Source organism: Jaculus jaculus, chromosome 8 (assembly GCF_020740685.1).
Source record: "Jaculus jaculus isolate mJacJac1 chromosome 8, mJacJac1.mat.Y.cur, whole genome shotgun sequence".
NCBI lineage: Eukaryota > Metazoa > Chordata > Mammalia > Rodentia > Dipodidae > Jaculus > Jaculus jaculus.
Genome location: NC_059109.1, coordinates 53,339,482 through 53,365,238, shown reverse-complemented (window position 1 = coordinate 53,365,238; position 25,757 = coordinate 53,339,482). Strand labels below are relative to the sequence as shown.

The window sequence follows — 25,757 nt, the reverse complement described above, 5'->3', positions numbered from 1 at the left end:
GTGTGTGTGTGTACATATGTGTGTGTATATGTTTGAATGTGTGTATAAATCTGCATGTGTGAACATGTGCATAGGTCTGCATATGTATGTGTGTGTATGAATGTGTGTGGGTCTGCATATATGTGTGTGAAAGTGTGTGGGGCTTCTCATTGCCAAAACAATCAACCACAGACAGCTTGTGGGAGGAAGGGGTTTATTTCAGGCTTACAAATACAGGGGAAATTTCATCAATGGAAATCCCTTTTACAGATCCAAGCAGAAAGAAAGACATCACTGCAAAGCCAGCAAACATCAACAAGCACAAACCGCCAGAGCTCAAACTGCTCTAAAGACATGTACTAGGGCTGTACTCAGATCTGCCCCCCAATACACCTTAGGGCTTAACTCTAAGATCCAATATGCACCAAGTTCCCCAACCTCCATAGCAGGGATCTATCTGCTAGGGTCTGTTAGGGGCTTAAGTAGGAAGTTTAATAAAATATGACTGAGTCTATGGGACCAAACATTCAAATTAAAACATTAAGTGTGTATAGGTGTGTGGATGTGTGTGTGTGAGGTCTGCATGTGTGTGTAGGTGCACAGTGGAGATGGAGACAAGAAGAAGCCTTAGGTGTCATCCTCAGGAACACCCTCTACCTTCTTTAAGACTAGGTCTGTCATGGCCTCACACTCACCAGTTAAGCTGGCTGGCCACATCACCTTGGCTTCCCCGTCTCTCCCACCAGTGCTGGAATTAAAAGTGCAGAAGCACCACCATGCTTGACATTTTAATGTGGATTCTGGGGCTCAAATTTAGGTCTTCATGCTTACCAGCAAGCATGACTGACTGAGCTATCTATCCAGCCACATAAGTTCTTTGTTATTAAAAATTAGTAGTATTGCCAAGAGGAGAGAAATTATCTTTCTTTTAGGTTTTCAAAATGCATGTTTCACAGTTTCCTCCCACTTCATATAAAAATTCTAATTACTAATAAATTGAATGTGGGAGAGGACTAGTATCACAGTTAACTATTATTGATAAATGGATTTGTAAATATGTACTTTCTGCTGTTTGGTGTGGTGGTTTGATTCACTTGTCCCCATAAACTTAGGTGTTCTGAATGTTAGACCTCCAGCTCATGGCAATTTGGGAATTAAAACCTCCTGGATACTGTGTATGGTTGGGGGCAGATTATGGGTGCTATAAACAACTTCCTCTTCCAATGTTTGGTACACTCTCCTGTTGCTATTGTCCATCTGATGTTGGCCAGGAGGTGATGTCCATCCTCTGCTCATGCCATTGTTTCCCCTGTCATCATGGAGCTTTCCCTCAAGTCTGCAAGCAAAAATAAACACCCCCCCCCCAAGCTGCTCTTGGTTAGGTATTTTCTGCCAGCAGTGCAAACCAGAGTACAACAGCATAGTTGGTACAAAGAAGTTGTGTCATTGCTATTAGACAGCTGAGTAAGTGGCTTTTGGCATTTTGGAGCTGATATTTGACAGGAATTTGGAAGGATTTGAAACCTTGGCCTAAGAGACACCTTGCAGTGCTGTAAATACAGCTTGATGGATATTCTGGTCAGAGTTGAAAGATCTGAATGCAATAAGAACTATGGACTGTACAGTTTGGCTTCTGAGGGTGAGAAAGAACTTTGCCTGGACTGGGCTAGAAGCAGTTTGTGTGAGAGGCTTCCTATTATGCCCCTGTCCTGAGAAGTTGTTCAGGGTTGCGTTGCACAGAAATGGATTGGTGTGAGCAAAGGGATATGGCATAGAAATGAAATCTTTGGGCTTAAACTGCTGCCCGTTCAGTTGCAATTGTATGAGAGTTTGCAACCACTGAGTTTAAGCCAGCTCACCTGCATTGGGATAACAGGAAGAATGTAGACTCTTTAGAGGTGTCTGAATGCTGAAAGAGTTTTTCAAAGTTTGTTTTATTCCCCTATGGATTAACAAATTGGTATCCCACCTGGTATTGTGGAGTATGAGAAATGCAGCAAAGAGAGGGTCATTGAATTTAGAGCACAATCTTGTGTTTTAGAAATGGCCATGGGCAGTGTGAAGTGGCTTTTCTGGATTGCCTGCATGGAGACCTGATGGAGCTGTGAGAAAGGACCTTGGGTTGCAGTGGAGACTCAATGGAGATGCGGGACTATGAGATGGCTACTCAGGAGAGCTTCTGGCTTCAGATGAAGTTTTGTAGAACTATGAGTAACCTAGCTGGAGGGGCAGAATTAGAACTTCAGAGACTTGTTGCTGGTTAGAATGATCAGACTTGGAGACTTGTCATTGGCAAGAGTTGTTGGACTTGGAGCTAGAGGGACAGAGCTTAATGTTTCCCTGGTTGTTTTAAAACTTGTATTGAATATTAGATCTCCAGCTCATGGCAATTTGGGAATTCATGCCTCCTGGAGGTTCTGTATTGCTAGGGGAAGGATTATGGATGTTATAACCAACTTTTTCTTGTCAGTGTTTGTCACACTCTTCAATTTCTATTGTTCACCTGATGTTTGTGAGGAGGTAATGTCCACCCTATGCTCATGCCATTGTTTTCCCCTGCCAAAATCAACCTTTTATCCCCTCAAGCTGCTATTGGTTGGCTGTTTTCTGCCAGCAATTTATAGAGAACTACATCTATAATCATAAAAACACAAGCTCATCTACCTGAGGTACTTTATCCTGGCTCTGTGATCTTGAGCATGTTGCTTAAGTTGAACATTACCATTGCCAGAGCTTGAGGACTAAGCAACTTAAGGGCTGTGAATCCACCTCGGGAAACTGTGTGCCTATAATGTAATATATCATTGCTTACTACTTACTCTCACTTGTATGAAATCAGATGTGTTTAGGGTAGCATGCCTCTAGACTGTTTTCACATGAATTGAGGTTTTAAACACCACACATTTTAAGTATTCATGTTTGATTTTTGCCTTGAGTGTACACTTAAAAAATTTTTTTTGTTCATTTTTATTTATTTATTTGAGAGTGACAGAGAGAGAAAAAGGCAGATAGAGAGAGAGAATGGGCATGCCAGGGCTTCTAGCCACTACAAATGAACTCCAGATGTGTGAGCCCCTTTGTGCATCTGGCTAACGTGCATCCTGGAGAATCAAGACTCGAACTGGGGTCCTTAGGCTTCACAGGCAAGTGCTTAACCACTAAGCCATCTCTCCAGCCCATTGAGTGTACAGTTCTTTAAAAAAAGAAAATCTTGCTGCAAGCATTGCCAATTAAGTTCACACAAACAGTTGTTCAGGACATATTTTCTAAAATACTTAAGGTCCTTTCAATGTTTTTCAGCTAGATTTATTTAAAGACAATTTACTGGGGAAATCCAAAGTGGGGAATGGCTATAAGTGACAGATCACCCCAAAATAGGTTGTATACTCAAAACATATCAGGCATTTCCAAATTTTCTAATGATTCTTTACTTCTGTCACAAAGCCATATACATTGGATGCTGAAGTATCTAAGAGGCAGTAAGCATAAAATGGAAGGGATAAATGTCATAAAGTTGCATCCTAATTGGAAATATATTTAGGTAGAGATTATGTTATGTAATGATAACAGTAGACTGTTACAACTGTCACAACACACACATACCACCACCATCACCACATAAATCAGTACTAGTAGCCTGCACCAAGTACTGTGGTGTGCATTACAAACTGTGTGATCATGAGACTTGAGGAGTCAGAAGTCAAGTGTACCCATTGGTATACCTAACCCAACATATGTGTGCCATTATGTTTGGGAAAAGTATCTTTATTTTAAGGTGCTCCCAAAGACTCACACAAATTGAAATGTGATTCATTATCATTATTGTTATTATTATTATGGTTTTGGCAGAATTTTGAAAACTTAAAAACATAAACAAAACCTTTGATGATAATGTGCTAAAATATTTATATTGAAGCCAATCCTAAAATGGGTTCAATTTGCTCCTCAATGTTTCTTCCCTGGTCCCCTCTTTCTTAGCTGCTTCCAGCAGGGTTTTCTGCAGGCGTCAAGAGAGGGATTCATTGTCTTTCTTTTTTTGTTTCTCAAGCCAAGAAATTTGCAAAGCTGCTGAAGTGTTCATGTGTCCTTTGTGTGACAAGAATTGCTCACTGCAGAGACTCAATGACAGCTGCATCTATGCTAAGGTGAGTGTACACCTTCTCAGTCTACTCCCAGAGCTAAGATTTTTCTTAGTATCAAATGCTTCCCAAAGAAAAGAGAGAAAGTTTGCCATTTAAAAGGCTTGAGGTTGGAAGTACATGAAATTGTCTTATTGGGCTGGAGAGATGGCTTAGCGGTTAAGCGCTTGCCTGTGAAGCCTAAGGACCCCGGTTCGAGGCTCGGTTCCCCAGGTCCCATGTTAGCCAGATGCACAAGGGGGTGCACGCGCCTGGAGTTCGTTTGCAGTGGCTGGAAGCCCTGGTGCGCCCATTCTCTCTCTTTCTCTATCTGCCTTTCTCTCTGTATCTGTCGCTTTCAAATAAATAAATAAAATAAAATACTTCTTTAAAAAAAAAGAAATTGTCTTATTAAGGAAACTATTGGACTCATCTTTTTATCATATTTTTAGGTAAAGGAAGGTCTCTTGACTAGAGGTGAGTTATTGATAGGCTCCATTAGATTAGCTCTTTTTAAAAAATATTTATTTATTTGATAGAGAAGCAGAGAGAGGTGGGGGTGGGGAGGATAGGCACAACAGTGCTCCTGCCTCTGCAAATGAACTCCAGATGCATGTGCTACTTTGTGCATATGGCTTGCATGGATACTGGGGAATTGAATCCAGGCTTCTAGGCTTTGGGAGCAAACACCTTTAACCACTGAGTTATTGCTCCAGCCCTGTACATTGGATTAACTCTTAAGGCAGAATCAATTGTCTCTGTCCATCTCTAGAGGACTTTGTTCATCTTGGCAGGGGACAATGGATTTTTCCCTTGAGGGGTCTAAACAAAAACTAAACAAAGCACTTTGTCCCTTTAGTAAGACATTTAAAAATCCGATGGATAACCTATTGTGATATCTCTCTGGTCAATATTATGGAAAAGTCAGAAGATGAAGTTGCCTCCTTTAATAAACAAGCCTGCTAATGTATGGGTAATTACCTATCAACTACCTATTAATGTCTGGATTCTTTTTATGAGAGCAATTATTTTCATTTCTGAGAACTAAATTTGTATTTTGAGATTAAAATACTTTTACTTGCTAGAGGAAATAAAATAGATATACAAAATTCCCATATTACTCCCTCCCAGAATTATATGAGGATTTCAAGTCCAACCCCAAAATAATTAATGTATTTGGGTTTGGAACCTAGATATTAACTTATTCTTTTTTATTTTTTTTTTGTTATTTTATTTATTTTAGAGCGACAGACAGAGAGAGAAAGAGGCAGAGATAGAGAGAGAGAATGGGCGCACCAGGGCCTCCAGCCACTGCAAAGGAATTCCAGATGCGTGCGCCCTCTTGTGCATCTGGCTAACGTGAGTTCTGGGGAATTGAGCCTCTAACTGGGGTCCTTAGGCTTCACAGGCAAGCACTTAACTGCTAAGCCACCTCTCCAGCCCTCAACTTATTCTTTAATTCCCCATGGCTGGGTGTGTTGGTGCATGCCTTTAATCCCAGTTCATGGCAGGCAGAAGTAAGGAGGATTGATGTGAGTTGCAGGCCAGCTTTAGCCTACGTAGTGAATTTCAGGCCATCTTAGGCTAGAAAACACCACCACCACCAACAACAACAAAAGTCAAATTTAGGGCTTGAAGAGATGGCTTAGCCTTTAAGGTTCTTGCCTGTGAAGGACAAGGACCCAGGTTTGAGTCTCCATAGCGCATGTAACCTAGATGCACAAGGTAGTGCATACATTTGGAATTCATTTACATTGGCTAGAGACCCATTCTCTCTTTCTGTCTTGTACAAGGAAAGTGAAGGAATTAATTTCCAGAAGAATGTATGAGGTTTTGAAACAGTACAAAGAATAAGCTCTACCTGGATGAAATATGTAATGTCTTAAATCCTCCTAGTGAGATAAAATGTACGTACTTGCTTGATATGTTAACCATCATTTTAACTTCTCATTGTAATAAAATAAACTATCTTGTTATACATCAACCAGTGTAGATTCCTATTACCTCACCAGATGATAAAGCAAGTTTTCAGTTCAATTTCTTTTGGAATTCAACACTTCTTGAGATCAATAGGAAACTAAACTCTACTGTTTTTTTTATTGAAAATGGATATATACATATTCCTTCATAATTTAAGAGTTATGTTTGCATGAACAAATTGGTCCTATCTTATGATATATATATTACAGTTATGTACATTAATATTTCTTCTGTGACTGTGCTCATTTTGAGCATTAAAATTGTGGGAATTAAAATATTTTTAATTAAGATATAGTGATTTTTGTGCACCCACTTAAAAGTATTGACATTACACTACCAAATCTTGTTATGCTAGCATTTTTACTTCATATATATTTTTTATTTTTTAAAATTAACAACTTCTGGGCTGAAGAGATGGCTTAGCAGTTAAGTGCTTGCCTGTGAAACCTAAGGACCCCGGTTCAAGGCTCAATTCCTAGGACCCACGTTAGCCAGGTGCACAAGGGGGTGCATGCATCTGGACTTCCTTTGCAGTGGCTGGAGGCCCTAGTGCACCCATTCTCTCTCTCTTTCTCCTTTTTTCTCTCTCTGTCTCTCTCAAATAAATAAAAATAAACAAAAAGTAAAAAAATTAACAACTTCCATGATTGTAAACAATACTCCATGGTAATTCCCTCTCCCCCCACACTTTCCCCTTTGAAACTGCACTCTCCATCATATCTCCTCCCCCTCTCAATCAGTTTCTCTTTCACTTTGATGTCATCATCTTTTCCTCCTATTATGATGGTCTTCTGTAGGTAATGTCAGGTGCTGTGAGGTCATCGATATCCAGGTCATTTTGTGTCTGGAGGAGCATGCTGTAAAGAGTCCTACCCTTTCTTTGGCTCTTACATTCTTTCCACTACCTTTTCCTCAGTGGATACTGTGCCTTGGAAGGTGTGGTAGAGATATTGCAGTGATGAGCACTCCTGTCATTTCTTCTCAACCCATGATGCCTTCTGAGTCATCCCAAGGTCACTCCTATCTGAAAAGAGAAAGTTCTCTAACAAAAAAGTGAGAGTAACATTAATATAAGGGCATGAACATTAAGAGAAGTGCTTACTGGGCAGTTTGATGAACATAGAATATACATTTAGCCAGACAGCAGCATACATTACACCCCTAGGGCTCATGACTACCCCTGTTGTAGGTTTTCAGTACCAGGGATGTATTCCCTCCCATGGAGGGATCCTCCAGTCAAATTAGAGGACAGTTCCCCCATAACAGACGTGCTACTACTGCACTTGTTGGCTCATTTGGCCTGGTTGGCCAAATATAAAGCTTACAGTGTCCACTGTGGAGTGTCTTCATTGTTGATTTCTCTCTCTCCAATTGAGCTACATATGGTGTGGCTTTTTCCAACTTTCTGTCAGCTGGTTACATGGAGGAGGTTTTCAGCTCAGTTCCAGCAGAATTTTTCAGTGACCTTGCAGCCCAAATATGTGGAGTCTTCAGCAATAAGGTCTTACCATCTATTCCTAGTGGGAAACCAAGGATCTTGGCACTACCTACACAAGACCATCATAAGAGGAGGATAAGATCATGAGATCAAAATAAAACAGAGACTGATTGAGATGAGGAGGGGATAGATGGAGAATGGAATTTCAAAGGAGAAAGTGTGGCAGGGGGAGGGAATTACCATGGGATATATTTTTTTATAATCATGGAAAATGTTAATAAAAATTGAGAAAAAGAAGTAGATGGATATAGGTCTACTTTAGTTTCTATTGTATTTGTGTGTATGATAAACATTTGTGGCCTTGCAATATCAATTTAATTTTACTAGTTTATAGGGATAGCACTCTGCAAATGAAAACAGGCAAAGTATATTGGATCCATTAAATTTAAATTTTATTAAAAATCAATCTGAAAATTATACTTAAGAACATTGTGTAATTGTACTTTCTTCATCAAGCTTCAGGAAATGGCTGACTTTAAAATGTTTTAAATGATTTGTGAAACTTTTAAAACATGAGCATACAAATCATGATGGGACCTATGGCACACGTGGAAAGACACAAACGATTAGGGGTAGTAATTGAGTGCCAATCCACTGGAGATGCTAGATCACGACTAGAATTTTACATTCTGTAATTCCCCATTTTGGGAACTTTTTCTAACTGGATATTCTGTTCATTATGTTTTACCTTAATATCTAACATCTTGCATTTTGTAGCTGTATCTGTGGCCCAAAATACTTTGTCAGAAAGCTAGAAACAAATTAATGTGGAGTACAAAGGGAATCAAGGGAAAGAGAGAAGGAGAAAATTTTGTATTTTTCTTATCTCATATCCAGGATAAAATCACATGAAATAATTTCAGGACTCATGCAATGATTTCATTTTAATACATTAACAAACTATAAGATATTGTGATAGAACCTGGGAAAAATATAGTAACTAAATGCAAGCCATAATTTCTGATTTAGGATAATCTTTGTAAAACAAATAATTTTGTTTGTTTTCTGTTAAGGTAACATATTTGTTTGACAATGGTGGAACAGTTTTCTTTGCTATCTTTATGGCAATATGGGGTAAGTATATTCTTTCATTACTTATTTTCTAGCTCTGGTTTTCAAAACGTACCGCTGTGCTTACACACGTCCACACACATACTCTTTCAACAATAATATCTCTAAGAAACTGGCACTTGCCTTGCTTGCCCTCCTTATGCACTCATCGCTTAGTAAAGAATGTAACACCTGATAGTCCTGTAATTCCTAAGGTTTAGAAAGAGTATACTGTTCATGTTAAAAGCAAAAACTAAAATCAAATTGAAATATACTAAAATCCAGGATAATTGTCTCACATTATTACTTGTAAAAGTGATGATCAGTTTGCTTGTTAATTCTAATAATTATTGTATCTTATGCTTCATCTCCTTAGAGATGCAGGATCTATTGCATGTATGATTAAATAATAGTATTTAATATATAATAATTCCTATCTAAAAAGTTAGAAGCATACAAATTATATATGAGTATTTTCTTTGGCTGACTTTTTGCACTGTTTTTATTGAGTGTTTAAGGCAACCCATTAGTTTAAACAAATTCGAGTTGCCTAAAACTTTAAATTGTTTTAGAAAGGTTATCTGTTGCCTGGGTAGAGCCAGTTTTCTTACTCTACCCTGCAGAATGCTGTCATTGTTAACTTGGTCACTGAAGAGGCTGACCATGGATGTGCTGATGCAGAAAAGCGAAATGTAAGAGAACACAAAGCTCTTATTTCCTTTGTGTTAATTTTTCACTTAACATGAACTGGGCCATACCGTCATTCTAACTTTGAGAGAGAGGAAAAGATGATGACATCAAAATAAAAGAGACTGATTGAGAGGGGATGGGGATATGATGGAGACTGGAGTTGTAAAGGGTTTTATTGTCTGTAAAATTGTGGACGTTGTCAATATAAAACAAAACAAGCAAACAAACAGAAAATAAATCACCATCCAACTTTTCCATCAAAAACCCAGTCATCTTACTTTGTGGCTATGAACTGTAGGTGGAAGAGTGAATGAAGTTAATGCCATTGGTTTTCTTAAAAAATAAGATGCGGGAAATGTAGGTTTGATTCCCAGTCTTTGTTGGAGAATTATTATTAGAGTATCAAACAGTGCTATCATTTAGTGTTACCTGATTTCAGAAAAGATTTCCTAGCAAATACACCAAAATACAAATTATGTTGTTATATAACACACACTTCAGCCCAGCTGAAGATTAAAAAAGCAAGTTTTCGGATGACCGATCCTTTCTGTGCTTATGCTTCAAGTCTTGTGCTTTTGCCAGTCTCCTTGAGCAAGCCACGTGGCAGTGATGTTGCATAATCTCTTGGAATATGAGTTTGTTAAAAGACCAGGATGTAGTTGAGCACCTGCCTTCTGGAGCCGTTTAATCGTAGCTTACATCGAGGTACGATGTGGTGATATGTCACCCATTGGAATGCTGTCAGGCCCAAATTCCCCACCTTCTGCCATAGATGAGGCATTCACAGTTGGGTTGTAGTAACTAGAATCTCCTAAATTGACATCATATGGTTCTGGTGCATTGTCTAATCGCAGAACTGAAAAAAAAAATAACAAAATAAACATAATTTTTCACAGTGAGAGTCCAAAACACAGAAAATGATGATATTATTAGAGTACATGAATTATTCTAGAGAAGGTAGATATGTATTTTTACATAGGCTAATATTACTTTTGAAATTTCTAAATAAGAGTTTTTCATGGAATATTATTGATTTTATAGTTAACCAAATATTATCCCATTGCCTTGATGGCTCTGCCATTTAAAGTTGATTTTATGAAGTATATGCTTCCTTCTGATACATCTCATATACTTAGGATATTCTGATTTATGACTCTTTTTTCAACAAAACAGGTTATTTAGTGATCTTGAGTACTGTTTTCAAAGAAAATTAAGGTATTAGGTAATTGACTGTGGCTAATTGCCACTGTGATTAGTGATCTAATTATTTCCAGAAGCAATGTCATGCTCTTCCCTGCCTATTCTTTAAGTCATCTGTTTACAAACTAGTCTCCCAGGATCCTTGGAAGAGTATTTCATGCTATCTAAGAAGTAAGCAGGTATCATAATTGAATTCATCCTTCATGTGTCAATCACAACTACTTAGATTTTATCAGGGTAACAAACTGAAATTTTCTGTTGCATATAGGACAAGGTACTTAGTTTAAGTACTGCTGTTAGAAATCCTGATCTTTGACTTTGAAAATGGTCACTTTTTATTTATGTGGATTGGCAGAAGCTCATAGTCAAAATTCTGTTAAATTTATAGTTATTAGATTTGGTTTTAAATATATGATTCATGAGCTGAACTCATAGAACTCATCTAGGGGACTTGTCTGAGACAGATAGTTATTTGCTGTAGTGGCAGAACTCTCTGTACATAAAAGAAAACAGATTTTCTCCTAAAGCATACAGAGATTATTTGAACATCTAATAGGATTAAATTCTCTTTATTTTGAATATTACTATCTATCAAATTCGCTATTTATTTTGGAATATCCATTTCTCCTTTATGGATATTATGGATAGTCTTTTAGACAAGCAAGTGCCTTCAAATTTGAGCCATCTTTCCAGACCTCCCTCATGGGTGGCCTTTTAAAAATTACTAATAAGTAGAAAATTCTGGAATTATGGTACATTGTGACTTTCTATGTGAAATCATTCAGCCTTCAGATACTCTGCTTCAGAGTCCCATTGAGATGATTACTGGAGGGACACTACATGGGTGTATATACTTTAGAAGAATGTAAGTTAGAGTAAAATTCCTATTAAGAGATCTTACTGTGGCTTCATAGGGACATTTAAATAAAACAAGCCATATGTTCTTAATCTCACATCAATATCTTCCATTACATTCCAATACATAGTTTTGGATTCTAGAATTACTATTTAAATAAGTTCTTATGCAATTTCACATTTCATACATGGATACGTACTTGTAATTTTTTTTTTTTCTTTTTTCTTTGAGAAACAGAGGTGGGACAGAGTAAGTATTTTGTCAGTTTTTGCTCTTTGATTCCCTGAATCCTTTCTAGGTAGTGCATTCTCACTTCACTAAAAACACTATGTCCAGATGATGTTGTGATGTGGTTTTTACCTGGTTCATTTCTGTCATCATAAAGTCGACGGTGGGAAAATGAGTCGGTTTTCCTTTTTCCACACAATAAGTACCCAACAAGACTAAGCAGTGAGGCCCCCAGAATTGCCCCCAAAATGGCCCCAAATACTATTCCAGTACTTCTGCTCTCTAGAAGACAATGAAGAAAGTTACAGTTCAGAAACAGAGATAGTCCAAAAACCACCATCACAAAAAAAAAAAAACAGATTCCAAAAACAACAACAAAAGCAGATTTATGTAGACTTTATAAATGCAAGATTAGATTTTCTTTAAGTGAGAAAATTGTGACCATCTATGTTTGTGTGTGACAGAGAATGTGTATGCATTTTGTAAGGTACTCCATATTTGTAAGATACTGGCAAAAATATATTTCAAGATAAAAATATCACTTCTAATTTTTTACTGCCATTTACATACTGCTAAGTCTTAAGCTTTGTAATTACTTGGTACTTGTTCACATCAATAGTATAAAACACCATGTGTACTCTAGGTTAAAATGCCATTTCAGTATTTAATGCTGTGTTTATTAAGCTTGTCATAAACCCTGAATCTCTGTGGAAAGTTAATGATGAAATGAGCTTTGACTTTGTTTGAATAACAATTCACAAGAGCTAATAAGAATGAGAGTAATGGCTAATAAATCTATAAATCCATAATAAAAAGGTACCATAAGGGAAAGCTATATATCCTGCTATGGAATATTTCCAAATACTACAAAGAGATATAGTCAAGATGCTTGCAATACCTTGACATCAGATTTATGGTTAAGGGCCTTCAAAATTTTACTATATTATGCTCTTTACTAGAACATCTTAGTTGAAGATGAAGCTATCTGTAAAATATTCAATGCCCCCTGAGCTCTAAATACCCAATTTGTTTTGTTTGACTTTTAATTTTTTGAGTTCATTAATTAGGTAGTCAAGTGTTCATTTCAGACCTCCGATTCTATATAAAATTCTACTTCTAAAAAATTAAATCATTTGGAATATGGTCAAATTGTTGCTAATATAAAGAGAAGAGGGGCTGGAGAGATGGCTTATCTATTAAAATTCTTGCTTGCAAAACCCAGTGGGTTCAATTCCCCAGTGCTCACTTAAAGCCAGATGCACAAAGTTACACATGCATATGGAGTTTGTTTGCAGCAGCTGGAGACCCTGGTGTGCCCATTCTCTTTCATTCTCTCTCTCTTTAATAAATAAACGAATAAAACAAAAGTTAACTAAATTTTCTTTAGGTAAAAGAGCAATGGTGGGGGTAAGTACTAAATATTTTCAGCATGTATATTGTTTTGGCTAGGCAAAAGATAGTTTAAATGCTTCCTAATTGAATAACAAATAGGTTTGGAGGACAGGGGTGAGTTATAAAATGAAGGTATATATATGCATGTATTATATATTGGTTGTGGTATTATAATGAAACTAGAAGTTGAAATGTTTCTATGACAAATAAACAAATTTGTAAACATGTATTGGGTTTTTACATAATTAACATAATCTATAACAAAGTATATTGAAAGGCAATGAGTTCATAGGGAAAGGAAGTATTAATTTAGAAAAATAAATAATGACATTTTAATCATACAGGTGCATGGCTGGACCTGAAAACAGTACAACATAATAAATGAATGATACCCTCTTATACATCATCCCCATTATGTTTTAAATTTTGACATAATCCTTCAAATAAACAAAAAATATTTCCATAATGAATTGCTATGTGAGCTAACACATTCTATTTATCTGGTTTTTATCAGAGTTTAAACTGAAACATAAAAAGGATTTCTTATGTTGAACTTGTCTGAATAATATTTTTAGTATCAGTGCTTTACTATTCAACTATTGTTGTGTAATACTAATATGGTGGCAGGTAACTTATAAACTTATTTTGTTCAATTTTTAAAAACACACACACACATAATTTTAAAGCTCATTTGTATAGTATTCCTATAAGCATGTAAAAATCCAGGCATTGTTACCTGATGACTCAGATACCATGTTCACTTAATCTACCCTACTTCCCATATCCTCCTCCCATAAGCAATGATGAGCATATGCTAAACAAAACCCTAAAACAACTTCACTATTTATCATGCTTTCTCCCCAAAATAATTGCCACATGTACTATGGCACTCTATTCTACTTTTTAGACATACTCTGTAATACATATGACTTGTTTACAAATTCAACTTCATATATCAGATAATTCAAGTCTATTCATGTTTACCTTTTGGGGGATCTGAAGTATTTGGAAATAGTTTTGAATTATTGGTGAATTTTGTGGTGGGCTGTAAAGTTGTTTTTTCTTGATAGGGGGTAAAATCAGCAAAATTATCACTGCTTGTTGTAATCCATCTAGTTGGTTCCATTGTGAAAGGGGTCTCAGCTGTGGCATTCAGTGCTGGGGTGAAGAGACTAATTGCAGGGGAACTGTTGTCAGGATCATTCATGGTGCCATTGTCCAAAGACCAAGTGAAGTTTTCTGATGATATTGTATGTACAGAATTGGGAGGTTTTGAGGCTGGCAAAAGGTTTTCATCTCTTAGAGATGAGTTCAAAGGCAATTTTGAAACAAAGCCATGTGCCAAGGAAGGGATCGTGGAAAATGTAGATGTGAGTCTTGGAACCTCAGAGGAGTTGTCCATTGGCAAATTATTGGTGGAATTTATTATTTCATAGAGTGAAGATACATCAAAAAGAGGGGAATCAGTTCCCTTGGAATTGGAGTCATTTCTATTTTCATTGTCTGAATGTACATTTTCTTTTCTTTCCAGTGGAATAGACATATTTTCTACTAGTTTCCATTCTTTTGCCATGCTTTGTGTGGTGTTTCTTCCTAGATTTTCTTTCTCATGACTTGAAAATGGTAAAGAAAGGAACAGAATCGAAATCAACACAATTTTGGCTAAGGTCAACATTGTAGACTTCTTTGGTAATGATTTTAATAAGAGGGATCTGAAAGAGAGTGAGAATTAGTCATTTGAATTATTATAGTATTTTGAGTTTTATGAATATACATTATTAAGGGGATAAAAATCTATAGACATAATGATGAGATTATAATTTCATATTCTAAAAAATTCCATTTACTTTTTACCAAAGCCATCAAAGAAGTGTTTATAATCTTGTCTACAAGTAATTAAATGGGGGCTAATTTATAAACAATATGTCCAAAGACTCATAGTTCATGACTGAGATTTAGGGTTAGGATCTAAATCATAGCATGTCTGACATGGGCCATTCAGGCTCTGTGGGGTTTTAGACCCAAGACCCCTTGAGAACTAAAAAAAAAAAAAAAAAAACCTTGCTGATAACTTCAGTCTCATGCAATTAGTTATTACTTACAATCTATTCCTAGCCTCTGCACAGTATAATTCCTTATACAATGTAAATGTTACTCAAATAGTTGTTATACTGTATTGTTTAAGGAATAATGATAAAAATTTGGCATATGTTCAGTACAAGCCTTTTATTCTGAACATTTTTGATCTGCCATTGGTTAAACCCGTGGAAATGGAGGGCCAATTATGCTCATCTTTGTAACAGAAATTGCAAGAGTTTAAAATTTGATTCTCAATTGCGTTGTTGACTTCCCCATTGTCATTTTTCTTTTATCACAGTCTCTCCAGATTTAGTTGGTTTAACCAGAGTAGTTTCTTAATCCCATTTTAAAAACAAAACTAAAATATAAGACATTCTTCCTCAAATACAGTAATCAAAAATACTTTCATCCTAATATAAAAATAATCCCAATCAAGTTGTATGGCTTCTTGGATGCACTAAACAAAACATAGATTTCATGCCTCACTGGGTTTGTTAAGATTCAGTTCCAGTTAGCAGTAGCTCTGTGGGCATTGCAGAGGTATCCCTCTGAACTCCCCACAGTCCACAGTCCACACCACAGTATCCTGCTTTGCGAATTGTTCTTGGCTACTCTTTACCTTTTTAATCATTATTATGGCATTTGAATTGCTTTCCCCCTATTTAGCCATTTTATTATTTTCTCCTCCTAAAAATAAGTATGGTCACTAGAGGGGAAAAGAGGCCCTTAGCTGTTCTAGTTTTCTTGCAGTGTTACATGAGGAACGTGGCCTTGAGTTTTCTCTCCCTTCCAGTAATGAGAATCCCCATATCAAGAGCCAACAAAGTGAGTTTTGTTGTTCTATTTTCACCTTGGCTGTAACCCTGAACCACCTAGGGGATCTCTTATTCCCTCACCTCGCTTTGGAGTGTAACTTGAAAAGCTAGGATATCAATGACCCAAAAATTTATCTCTTGGAAAAAGTTTTTATTTTTAAAGGAAGAAAGGGATAGACAATGTATCTGAATACTGGTACAGTTAATGAAAAAATTAATACAGCTTTGGGCAGGGCTTTTGTGAAGCCTGTTTTATTCCTATAATCCTGAAAATGCAGCAGAAGGTAACTGTTTCTCTTTTCTGGTCTCTAAGAGAACTGGGTACACCTCCAATTTGGATATTGCCTTTCTTAGGGAGGTATTCCAAACTGCAGCCCTTACATTTTGTAGAAGTAAGTACAATGTAGCTTGGGTTCATCAGACTCAATCTGAATTGAGTAATATGTAGCATAAAAAGCAAAATGAATGGGAGTGAGATGAAAGCGCCAGAGGACAGTGGATTGAACTTGAGAAACTCCGAAGGACAGACTTATCATAAGTGGAACAAAACAAGAGAAGAGTATTTCAAGCTAATTTATGATACCTTTAACGTCTTATACAGATACAAATATCTTTATTGGTTTCAGCATTTAACATCTTTTAAAATATACTTTCAGAATAAGTACATTTCACTGCTTAAATAATGCCCTTATAAAGAACAAATGAACAGTCTTTATCCTGTTTCCTTGTGTGGGTCCTCACAGGTTATTCATGGTACTAGTTTTTCATGGAAAGCTAGAAAACATGTTAAGAAGGGGGAAATTGCCATTGAGAAAAGCAAGCCAACATGTTGTCTGTAATTTTGCTTGCTCTTAAAGGAATAAAATTATTTCTTTCTGCCTGGTCATCCTTTTGTAACTGAGTCATACCCAATTTACACCAAACTTTCAAAATAAAGATCTGCCCTGGTTGTCACATTGTCAACCCATGCATGGGAAAGGAAATGATTGCCATTTTAAACTCAACCAAAATGAGAATTTTTAAACAATTATGGTAGTTCAGGTATACTGAGGTTGTAATATAACCACATGTTCTTATAGTAAAATGTAGCTTATACTTCTGGCAGAATTTGGAGCACTGGCTGAGATTCTGAGTTGCCCTCTCTACCTTAGTCCTGTGTGCTTTCTGAAAATGAAACAGAATAAATCAGGGTATAAGGAGTTATGTGGCTAAACTTAACTTTTATTATGAAAGGTTTTAGAAAGGCAAGAAACTAGAAAGTCAAATTCTATCTGAGAACTTTTTTGTTTTTGTTTTTGTTTTTGTTTTTCGAGGTAGGGTCTCACTCTAGCCCAGGCTGACCTTGAATTCTCTATGTAGACTCAGGCTGGCCTCGAACTCTATGGCGATCCTCCTACCCCTGCCTTCCGAGTGCTGGGATTAAAGGTGTGTGGCACCACACCCAGCTTCTATCTGAGAACTTTTTATGTAAATCATTTTACTTTTATGTGGTTAAAAAGAAAGGAAGGGAAAAAAAAAAGGCAAAGTGAAAAGGAAAGTGTGGAATTATTTCACAACAAACTCTTTTCAGAAGTTCTTTAGGATCATTCTAATTAAAAGCCTCAGATATACATAAACGCAGGGAAAAGTAAAGAGAATTTCATGCTACCAGCAAACTGAAGTAAACATCAATACTGTTAAAAGCTAGATGGTGACTATAAAACTTAGAGAGAATGTGTCTCCAAAAGAAAATGTTCTGAATCTGAATTCCCCAGAGTGGGGCTTCACCCTTCTATCAGATTTCACTCTGTAGGAAAGGCCTTGGTGAGCCAAATAGAAAGTAGGTCAACAGGGAATCATTTTTTAACAAGAGGAGGCTTAAATGGCCACACTCTGAGAATAAAAGCCCTTGTCTATGTCTTTACTCCATAGAATGTCTTCCATAGGAATTGACTTAGCTTTTAAAATTACCAGTGAATGCTAGACATGTGTATTTATTGTGCTAGATAAAAAAATGCACATTCCCCAACTCTTTAAGTTAAGAAAATCATTGAAAAAGACATAGAGAAGCTTGCATTTTATTATATATGAAACTCACTTTTCAAAACATGCCATGTTCAAATACTTCAAACAAGAACCTTTGCCTGCATGCATAACTGAAAGCTGAGAGCTCAATTTATATTTTTGCTACCATTTCCACTTTAAACATTTTAATACTTTTACTAAGACCTGACTTAAAGAAATTCTATATTTTAGACACACATTATAAAATAAGGCTTTCATTTAACTCCTTTGCTAGTTTCATCATCTAGCAGATTAATTTATTTAACAGTGCAAATGTTCACTTAGCAAGCAATTCACTAATGAAACAATGACCTGTTTATGCCAGAGTCTCCTTAGCTTCTTGCCTGAGTGTGCTGTCAAAGTTTGAGGCCACTCTCACTGTCACTGGTAGGGAAGCAAAAGTGGAGAACTGTCAGTGTCCCAGCAAGCACACACTTACCTCCAGAACTCACAGGTGCTTACAGATGGTAACTGAAATGTCACAGGTGTCCTGGCATCAGAGAACAGGTGGGTTAAGTGTCGCATTGAGCAGGATTATGGTGCCAGAGAAACAAAATTAGGTGGGGCAGGCTGGCAGGCAGTAACTTGCTTGTGAAATACAGCGGCCAAGAAACCTGACTGACCTGCTCCTCAGCTGTAAGCAGTAAGAGTTCACCCCATTCATGCCTCCAAAATAAAACAACAGCAAAACAAGCCCAACCCTCCAGTTTTCATAGGTTGTTCCGTTTGGTTTTGAGGCAGGCAAGTCCTCAATAACAGAGGCCAAACAAGGGAACTCATTTCTTGTCCTAAGTGAAAGAAAAGAGAGAGATTTTGGTAGCATCTTCTGGTTTTTCAAGTATTATGACACATTTTAGGTACCTCTCTGCAGGTGAGGAAGCCCCTTGAGTCACGTTCTGCACCTGTTGTCCCATATTTTCCTAAATCACAAATCTTTCATTCCCATAGTAGGCTTTTCTCTATACATGAGACCTGCATGGGTTACTAGAGAAGACTTGCCTAAAATCACAAAGCCATTGGATGGGATGTGTATTGGCCTCCAGGGGAAAGCTGTGGAGTGTTACTTTAGAGATGGAGATTCGTGCTGACTTTCAGGAGTTTGGGGAGTCACTTGGCCTGGGTAAGAAAGACCATGTGTCAATGACTCAGGAGAGAAATTCTGGTATTCCTCTTGGTTAGCTTCCATCTTGTGCTTGCTTTTACTTTCAACTCAGATGCTAGGGAGTTTCAGAAGTGCCTGGGTAGCCCTTAACTAAATACTAGAGTTGAATAACAAATTGCATGCCTCCTTTCATGGCTTATGAAAGGGAGAAGGGTGAAACTGGGATATGCTTGATATCTGGATACTGATCACGCTTGATCCAGCTTAGCATGCCTGGGGTTTATTCTTGGTTTCTGTTGTACAAGGACCTGGATGTCCAACTGCTGAGAGGAAAAATGAAACCAACTAAAATGCAGAAGCTTCAAGTGAATGCAAAGAGTCTGTTAATTGGCCCTAGGAAAGAACAAGATAATTCTAGAGTTTTATATTTTGTGAAACCCAAAGGCCCCTTCAGAGTTTGATTAGAAATAAAACCAGACAACTTCTAAAAATTATTTACTCAAATGTGTTTATGTACCTTGGCCTTGTCTACATTGGTATGAGAAAAAGCAATTTAAATTTAATAACAACTTCTGAGCAATATCTTAGTAAAGTTCAATTGATTATTTTCAGATTAGACAGTTGCTATAATCCACTCGGTTTGGGGGTTGTATTTTCTGTCTAAACTGAGGAAACCAATAACTCTGGGGTATAAGACATCTCTAGGCATTTCTGTAGATGCATACAGGAACATCCTCACCCCTTTCCGACTTGACAGTAGTAGTTATGGCCTGTGCCATCAAGAAGTTTGCATAATAGTAGGCTACAACCTTCTACTTTCACTGCTGTAAGTTCCAGAGTGAAGCTCGTCTGACCCTTTTCTTGACGACTCAGAGGACTCAGAGTCCTTTCTGCCATTTCTCTCCCATAAGCAAAACCAGTTGATGAGAACTAGCTTTAAACATAAGCCTTACTTAATCACAGTGTCATGAGCAATTTTAGAGACGTCAGAAAAAATCTGCATGAATTGAATGTCGCAGATGTTCCTGGGTTTATTTAGCTGTAACCAAATGCTTTGGATAGGTCACCTGAGCTGAAATCAGAAAGGAATTTTTTTTCCAAACAATTTTCACTGAGATACAGTTCCAACTATATACCATGAAGGCTAGTGTCACCAGAGAAACTCAGCGAAGTGCCTAGGGAGAGTGTACACCCAATGCTGTCAGTTTGTGTTCATTTTCCCTAGTTCAGATAAAAAAATAACCCTTCCCAGAGAATTCTTTTCCTAGCATTTGCTAATCTGAAGATAATCAGTTGAACTTTGCTAATTTTACTGTTATGTCATTCTTCACTTAACTATACATTTATGCAAAGGCTCTATTTGCATGCTAAGGAAACTTTAACACCAGTGCCCTTGGTTAAGTAAAGATTATAATATATCATATCCAAATATTCAAGTATAAATATTTGCATTTGTGCATGTGGTAACTGGCTAAAACTCACTTTAAGTGATGGATCCTTACTGCTTTGGTATTTTCTTCAGCCAAAAGCTTAAATGCATAAGTATCACTGTGACAAACTGCTTCACTACTGTCATTTAAAAAAAAAAGGTTTTTTTTTTTTTGTTTGTTTGTTTTATTTATTTGAAAGAGACAGACACAGAGAGAAAGAAGCAGATAGAGAGTGAGAGAGAGAATGGGCGCGCCAGGGCCTCCAGCCACTGCAAACAAACTCCAGACAGGTGCGTCCTTTTGTGCTCTGGCTAATGTGGGTCCTGGGGAATTGAGCCTCAAACTGGGGTCCTTAGGCTCCACAAGCAAGCACTTAACTGCTAAAGCCATCTCTCCAGTCCCTGTCATTTTTTATCTATTATAAAATATTTCAAAAGCATTGACCCTGAAACAAAACCTGTCTCATTGTAGTTGTAAACAATCCATGGATACGTGAACCAGTTGAGAAGCAAACAAAACCCTCATTGATATCCTGATGAGAGGTATTTATAGTAAAATTTTGTATTTCATATTTAATGTTAGTAATATCAATATTTTATACTCAATGACACATTTTAAAATTAAACTACTTGTATGATTATCAAAAATGTTATGCAAGATCATAATACTCACAAAACTTTAAAAATTTACTTCTGTGCTTTTATTGTTTCAAAGAAGTATGATACTATAATCAACAAACACTTTCTAACACACATATATGTTAAAGATGATATTGTAGGCAATGATAAAATGGAAATAGATTTAAAGATGAAGCAGAATTATTAAAAATTCTAAGAAAAAAGGGTTTAAAATTATGTTTTATCAATCCAGGCATGGTGGTGCACATCTTAAAACCCAGCAGAGATAGGAGGGTTGCCATGAGTTCAAGACCAGCCTAAGACTACATATGAATTCCAGGTCAACCTGGGCTAAAGCAAGACCCTACCTTGAAAAAAACCAAAAGTAAAAAGATAAAAGTTGTATTTTATCATTGAAATTATACTTTTCAAGGGCTATAAAAAATTGTAAAAGACCATTACAAAAATTATACTCTCAATGTCTAGTTTTATAACACACTAGAAACTAAATCCTTTGCAAGCATTTAAGTATGTATGGAAAGACATTCTTTTGCATATGTATATGGGTCTGCGATGCATGTGTATTTGTGTTTGTATGTGTGTGGGTATGTTTACACATGTGTTTTAATGCATGTGGAGAGTAGAGATTGACTTCATGTCTCCCTTCAATCTCTCTCAAACTTACTTACAACATTCAGCTAGATTACCTAGCCAGCAATTCCCAGGGATCCCAGTGCCTTCCTCCACAGTACTAGGGATCACAGGTGCACTCACCACACTTGGGATGTACGTGGGTGCTGGTGATCATATTTTGTCCTTTATACTTATTCACATAGCAGTATATTGATAAGCCCTCTGAAGAGAAATTTTGGAGACCATTGTAAAAATGTACAAGAGGATGAAATTTCACAAAATTATTTTAGAAGTTACACAGAAATTTCAAAAGACCACTGATTTCCTGTATCTGTTAAATTAGGAGCGGCAAATCAGGCATTTTCAACAATTTCTAAATTGTTCCTGGTAACTCTTCAAGGTGTTAAGAGATTCAAGGACAATTTGCTAGTCATTTTCTGCATCGTTCAGTGTCTGACACAAGTTGTTCACTTTGCCTTTTATCTCCCATTTCATTGATAATAATAACGAAAAGAAAAGAAAAGAAACAGTGGGCTCATAAAATGAAAGAAAATGTGAGCTTATAAAAGGTGCTATATGCATTTAAATATCAGGCCCTGCTTTCCTACTGTTCCTTCTGTCAGCATGGCCATGCTCTGAGAAGTGAGCAGAGCAGGAAGCTCCCTCCTCATGCTCTGGCAGAGTGATGGTGCCCCTTCTCTGGCAGGCCTCTCAAGTCTCAACCATGATGGCAGCTGAATGCATGGCAGGGCAGGTTTAGTCTGCCGAGTCACAGTTTCATTACTGAATCCTAATTTTCTGTGAACTGGTTTCATGACTGTGACTGGTCCCAGTTACAAGACAGCTCTTTGATTCGTGAAAAAGAAAAACTAATTCCTACCTCTTAGGGAGTCCAGGGAGTCTACAAAGCAAGAAGGCAAAAAAAAAAAAAAAAAAAAAAAAAAAAAAAAAATCTGTTACTTTACACTTAATAATCAAGTTCAACTAGGCCCAATTAGTGATGAGTATAATATTTTTGTTTGGTGATTGTAAAACTTGAGCTTGGCATAAACATGAATAATAGTGGGATGACTCTAACTAAGTTTACAAACTCTTATAGTGGTTTTTGTTTTGAATTTATGTGTACCTCTTGGAATGGGAAGTGGTCAATAAATATTCACTGACTAAAAAACAAGGTGTAAATTCTTTGATATTAGTTGATTCATGTTTTCCAACACAGAGGCTTTGCATGATTTCACCTTTTTTAAAACACAGCACACCTTTTTAAAATTTTTATTTATTTTATTTTGTTTTGAGAGAGAGAGAGAGAGAGAGAGAGAGAGGGAGAAAGAGAGAGAAGAGGGAGATAGAGAATTGGTATGCCAGGCCTCAGCCACTGCAATTGAACTCCAGACACTTGTGCCATCTAGTGGGCATGTGCAACCTTGTGCTTGCCTCACCTTTGTGTGTCTGGCTAATGTGGGATATGGAGAGTAGAATACAGGTCCTTAGGGTTTGCAGGCAAGTGACTTAACCACTAAGCCATCTCTCCAGCCAACACATCTCTAATGACTTATCTTATAGACTTCCTGATTTAACCCCTCAGCACTTCCCACCATGTTCCATAGCTTGATTTGCAAGTGCTTGGCCATCTGTTCCTATTCTAGAAGGTCAGCTCAGGAAGACAGACATTCCAAACCACTTCAATAATTGTTGTCCACAGAGCTGGACTAAGGCCACTATGAAAGCCTGGGTCAGAGTAAATGCTCAATAAGTGCATCAATTAAATGAGTGAATGGATATATAAGTAAATAATATACTTAAAATAGTAATAAAAATGATGTCTTGCTGCATAAGACATTTACAAACTTGTTTTTGTTTTATACCTAGAATACCATTCCCACTGTTGACTTATTCAGATCTGAAATCTGATTTTTTTTAATTTAAATTTAAATTTTTAAAATTTAAGTTTAAATTTAAAGGCATAATTTGACCTGGTGTGGTGGTACATGACTATAATCCTAGCATTTGGGAAGCTGATACAGGAGAATCAGTAGTTCAAGGTCATCCTCAAGTACATAGAGAATTTGAGACCAGCCTGGGCTTCATGAGAACCTGTTTCAAACAGATAGGCACTTTCTTTGGATACATTTGTTTTCACATATAGACTTAGGAACACTTTGCTTTGGGAAAAGTCTTAGGGAGGGCTATCACTTCATCACAAGAAAAGTTGGCCTTAGCTAGAGATGTATTAAAACTTCTGATAATTGAAGGCTGGAGGTAAAGAATATGCTCAAATATGCTCACATATGAGGGGACAGATGTGGATTGGGAGAAACTTTTCTTTGATTTCTTCATGTTTAATGTAGAGGTAGAGAGTTCAGCAAGTTTCTTCATACAGTGTAGACCTAAAAATCTTTATGGTTAGACAAAACACCAGAAATAGGAGGAAAATAATACCACTGAGGAGGAGCTCAGCCTGGCCAGCTGGGTGATCCCAGATAATCCATCTGCTGTGGTTTCTTTGTTTCCTTTCGTTCTTTAGATATGGTGATGGCATTGATAGGCTGGGGTGAGCTGAAGATAACTGGTGCTGGATAAAGGAGCCTTATTTTTTATTACGGCAGCTTGCTATTTTTGTAAGGTGGTGATTGGGTTGAACACAATCAAAGTACAGTAGTAACTGATCTTCCCTTCCCGGATGAATGAGCAGATGATTCAATATTGATGTCAGCATCCACATGAGCAGTGTTTGGGTGCTGCTGCTGTTTGAAGTGATGCTGTGTTTTGATTGTGGTCTGAAGCTTTGAGGCACTACTTGGCCTCCCCTCTCTTCCTCAGAGCTCTCATCATCCAGATGTAACAGATTTGCTAAATGGTTGCTAGCTTGAGTCTTGCTTACCTTCACTTGGTCATATTTGAATTCAATGGTTACGGAGTTTTGTTTCATGGGGAATTTTTCCTGTTTCCCCGCCCCCCCCCCCCCACAACGGCTTTTAGCTAATGTTCATGAAGAGAACAAGCACTTAGAGCTGTGCCACTAACGACAGGAAATCCTATCTAAGAGCACATTTCTCTACAGAGCGGTGTCCTACCATCCTTTGGGCCCTCTGCTGGAAAAGTAGAATCAAGTCTCAAATAATGCCTTTTAAATTGTATCCTCTAGTATTATAGACAGTACTGTATCATCCCTCTGTGAATGTAGAATATTTTTACCTGCTTTATGATGCATAGTAGTGACTGTGCTTTATTGGAGCTGTGTGTAATGATGATGTTACTCTAGAATGTTTTCTTTCCAGATGATGATGGGGAAGCTTAAAAAACCAAAAACAAAAAAATAAATAACTGGTGCCAGGTACCATAACAGTAACAGAACTTGGCTGTTTTCTGGGTTTTTGTTTTTTACATTCTTTTTTTTTTTTTTTGATAAGCGTGCTGGATGACTCTACAATTTTGTTCAGACAACTGCAGAACCTAGAAAAGCTGTTGCTGCTATTGATGCATAACATACTGCTATTATTGGTATATATATATATATATATATATATATATATATATATATATATATATAATTTGAATTTTTGGAAACTTTAGCTGTGCTTTCAACTTTGGAAAAAAAATCCCTGTTTACCATGTTGAGTTGGCATTTTACAGAAATTAACAGCCATATTGGTCTAGAAATGTTAAACTTAATTTTTTTCCATTTGTACAGGGGTAACGCACTGTATTAAATATATAAGATCTTATCTACATGGGTCTGATTACAGAAAATAATAAAGTATTCTGTAAATAATCTTGAAAAAAAAAGAATTTTAACTGGAAGCAGCAAAAGTGTAGGTGCTGAGTGTCAAAAGAGGCAAGAAAGAATGAGAATATAGCACTCAACAGTGTCCACCAACATTTGTAGTCATTAGTTAAAGAAAAAAGTCACTCAGCATAACTGTTTTTTGCATTCTTAATAATATGCATGAAAATAGATAGATTAGAGCTAAGAAAGTGAATATAAGGGGAGAAGAAAGGATATTAAATTTGAGATAGGATCAATAATTAAAAACCCTAGATCAAGAA

The 25,757-nt window shown here is 36.9% G+C and overlaps 2 protein-coding genes across 5 annotated transcripts in view; one reads left to right on the top strand and one right to left on the bottom strand.

The window, feature by feature from the left end:
• The window catches only part of Ano3 (anoctamin 3), a 334,161-nt gene that overhangs the window by 242,007 nt on the left and 66,397 nt on the right, over positions 1 to 25,757 (top strand). For all 4 annotated transcript variants that reach the window (XM_004660858.2, XM_045157621.1, XM_004660859.2 and 1 more), the window contains 2 exons: positions 4,028 to 4,124; positions 8,589 to 8,649. In XM_004660858.2, the coding sequence (XP_004660915.1) occupies positions 4,028 to 4,124; positions 8,589 to 8,649 (158 nt within the window). The remainder of the gene's footprint in view (positions 1 to 4,027; positions 4,125 to 8,588; positions 8,650 to 25,757) is intronic.
• Muc15 (mucin 15, cell surface associated) lies at positions 9,455 to 18,550 on the bottom strand. The gene is made up of 4 exons (XM_004660857.3): positions 18,368 to 18,550; positions 13,976 to 14,703; positions 11,732 to 11,881; positions 9,455 to 10,171 (listed from the first exon to the last, which is right to left on the bottom strand). Exons 1-4 carry the CDS (start codon positions 18,451 to 18,453, stop codon positions 10,011 to 10,013), a joined length of 1,125 nt encoding a protein of 374 aa, XP_004660914.2. The 5' UTR covers positions 18,454 to 18,550; the 3' UTR covers positions 9,455 to 10,010.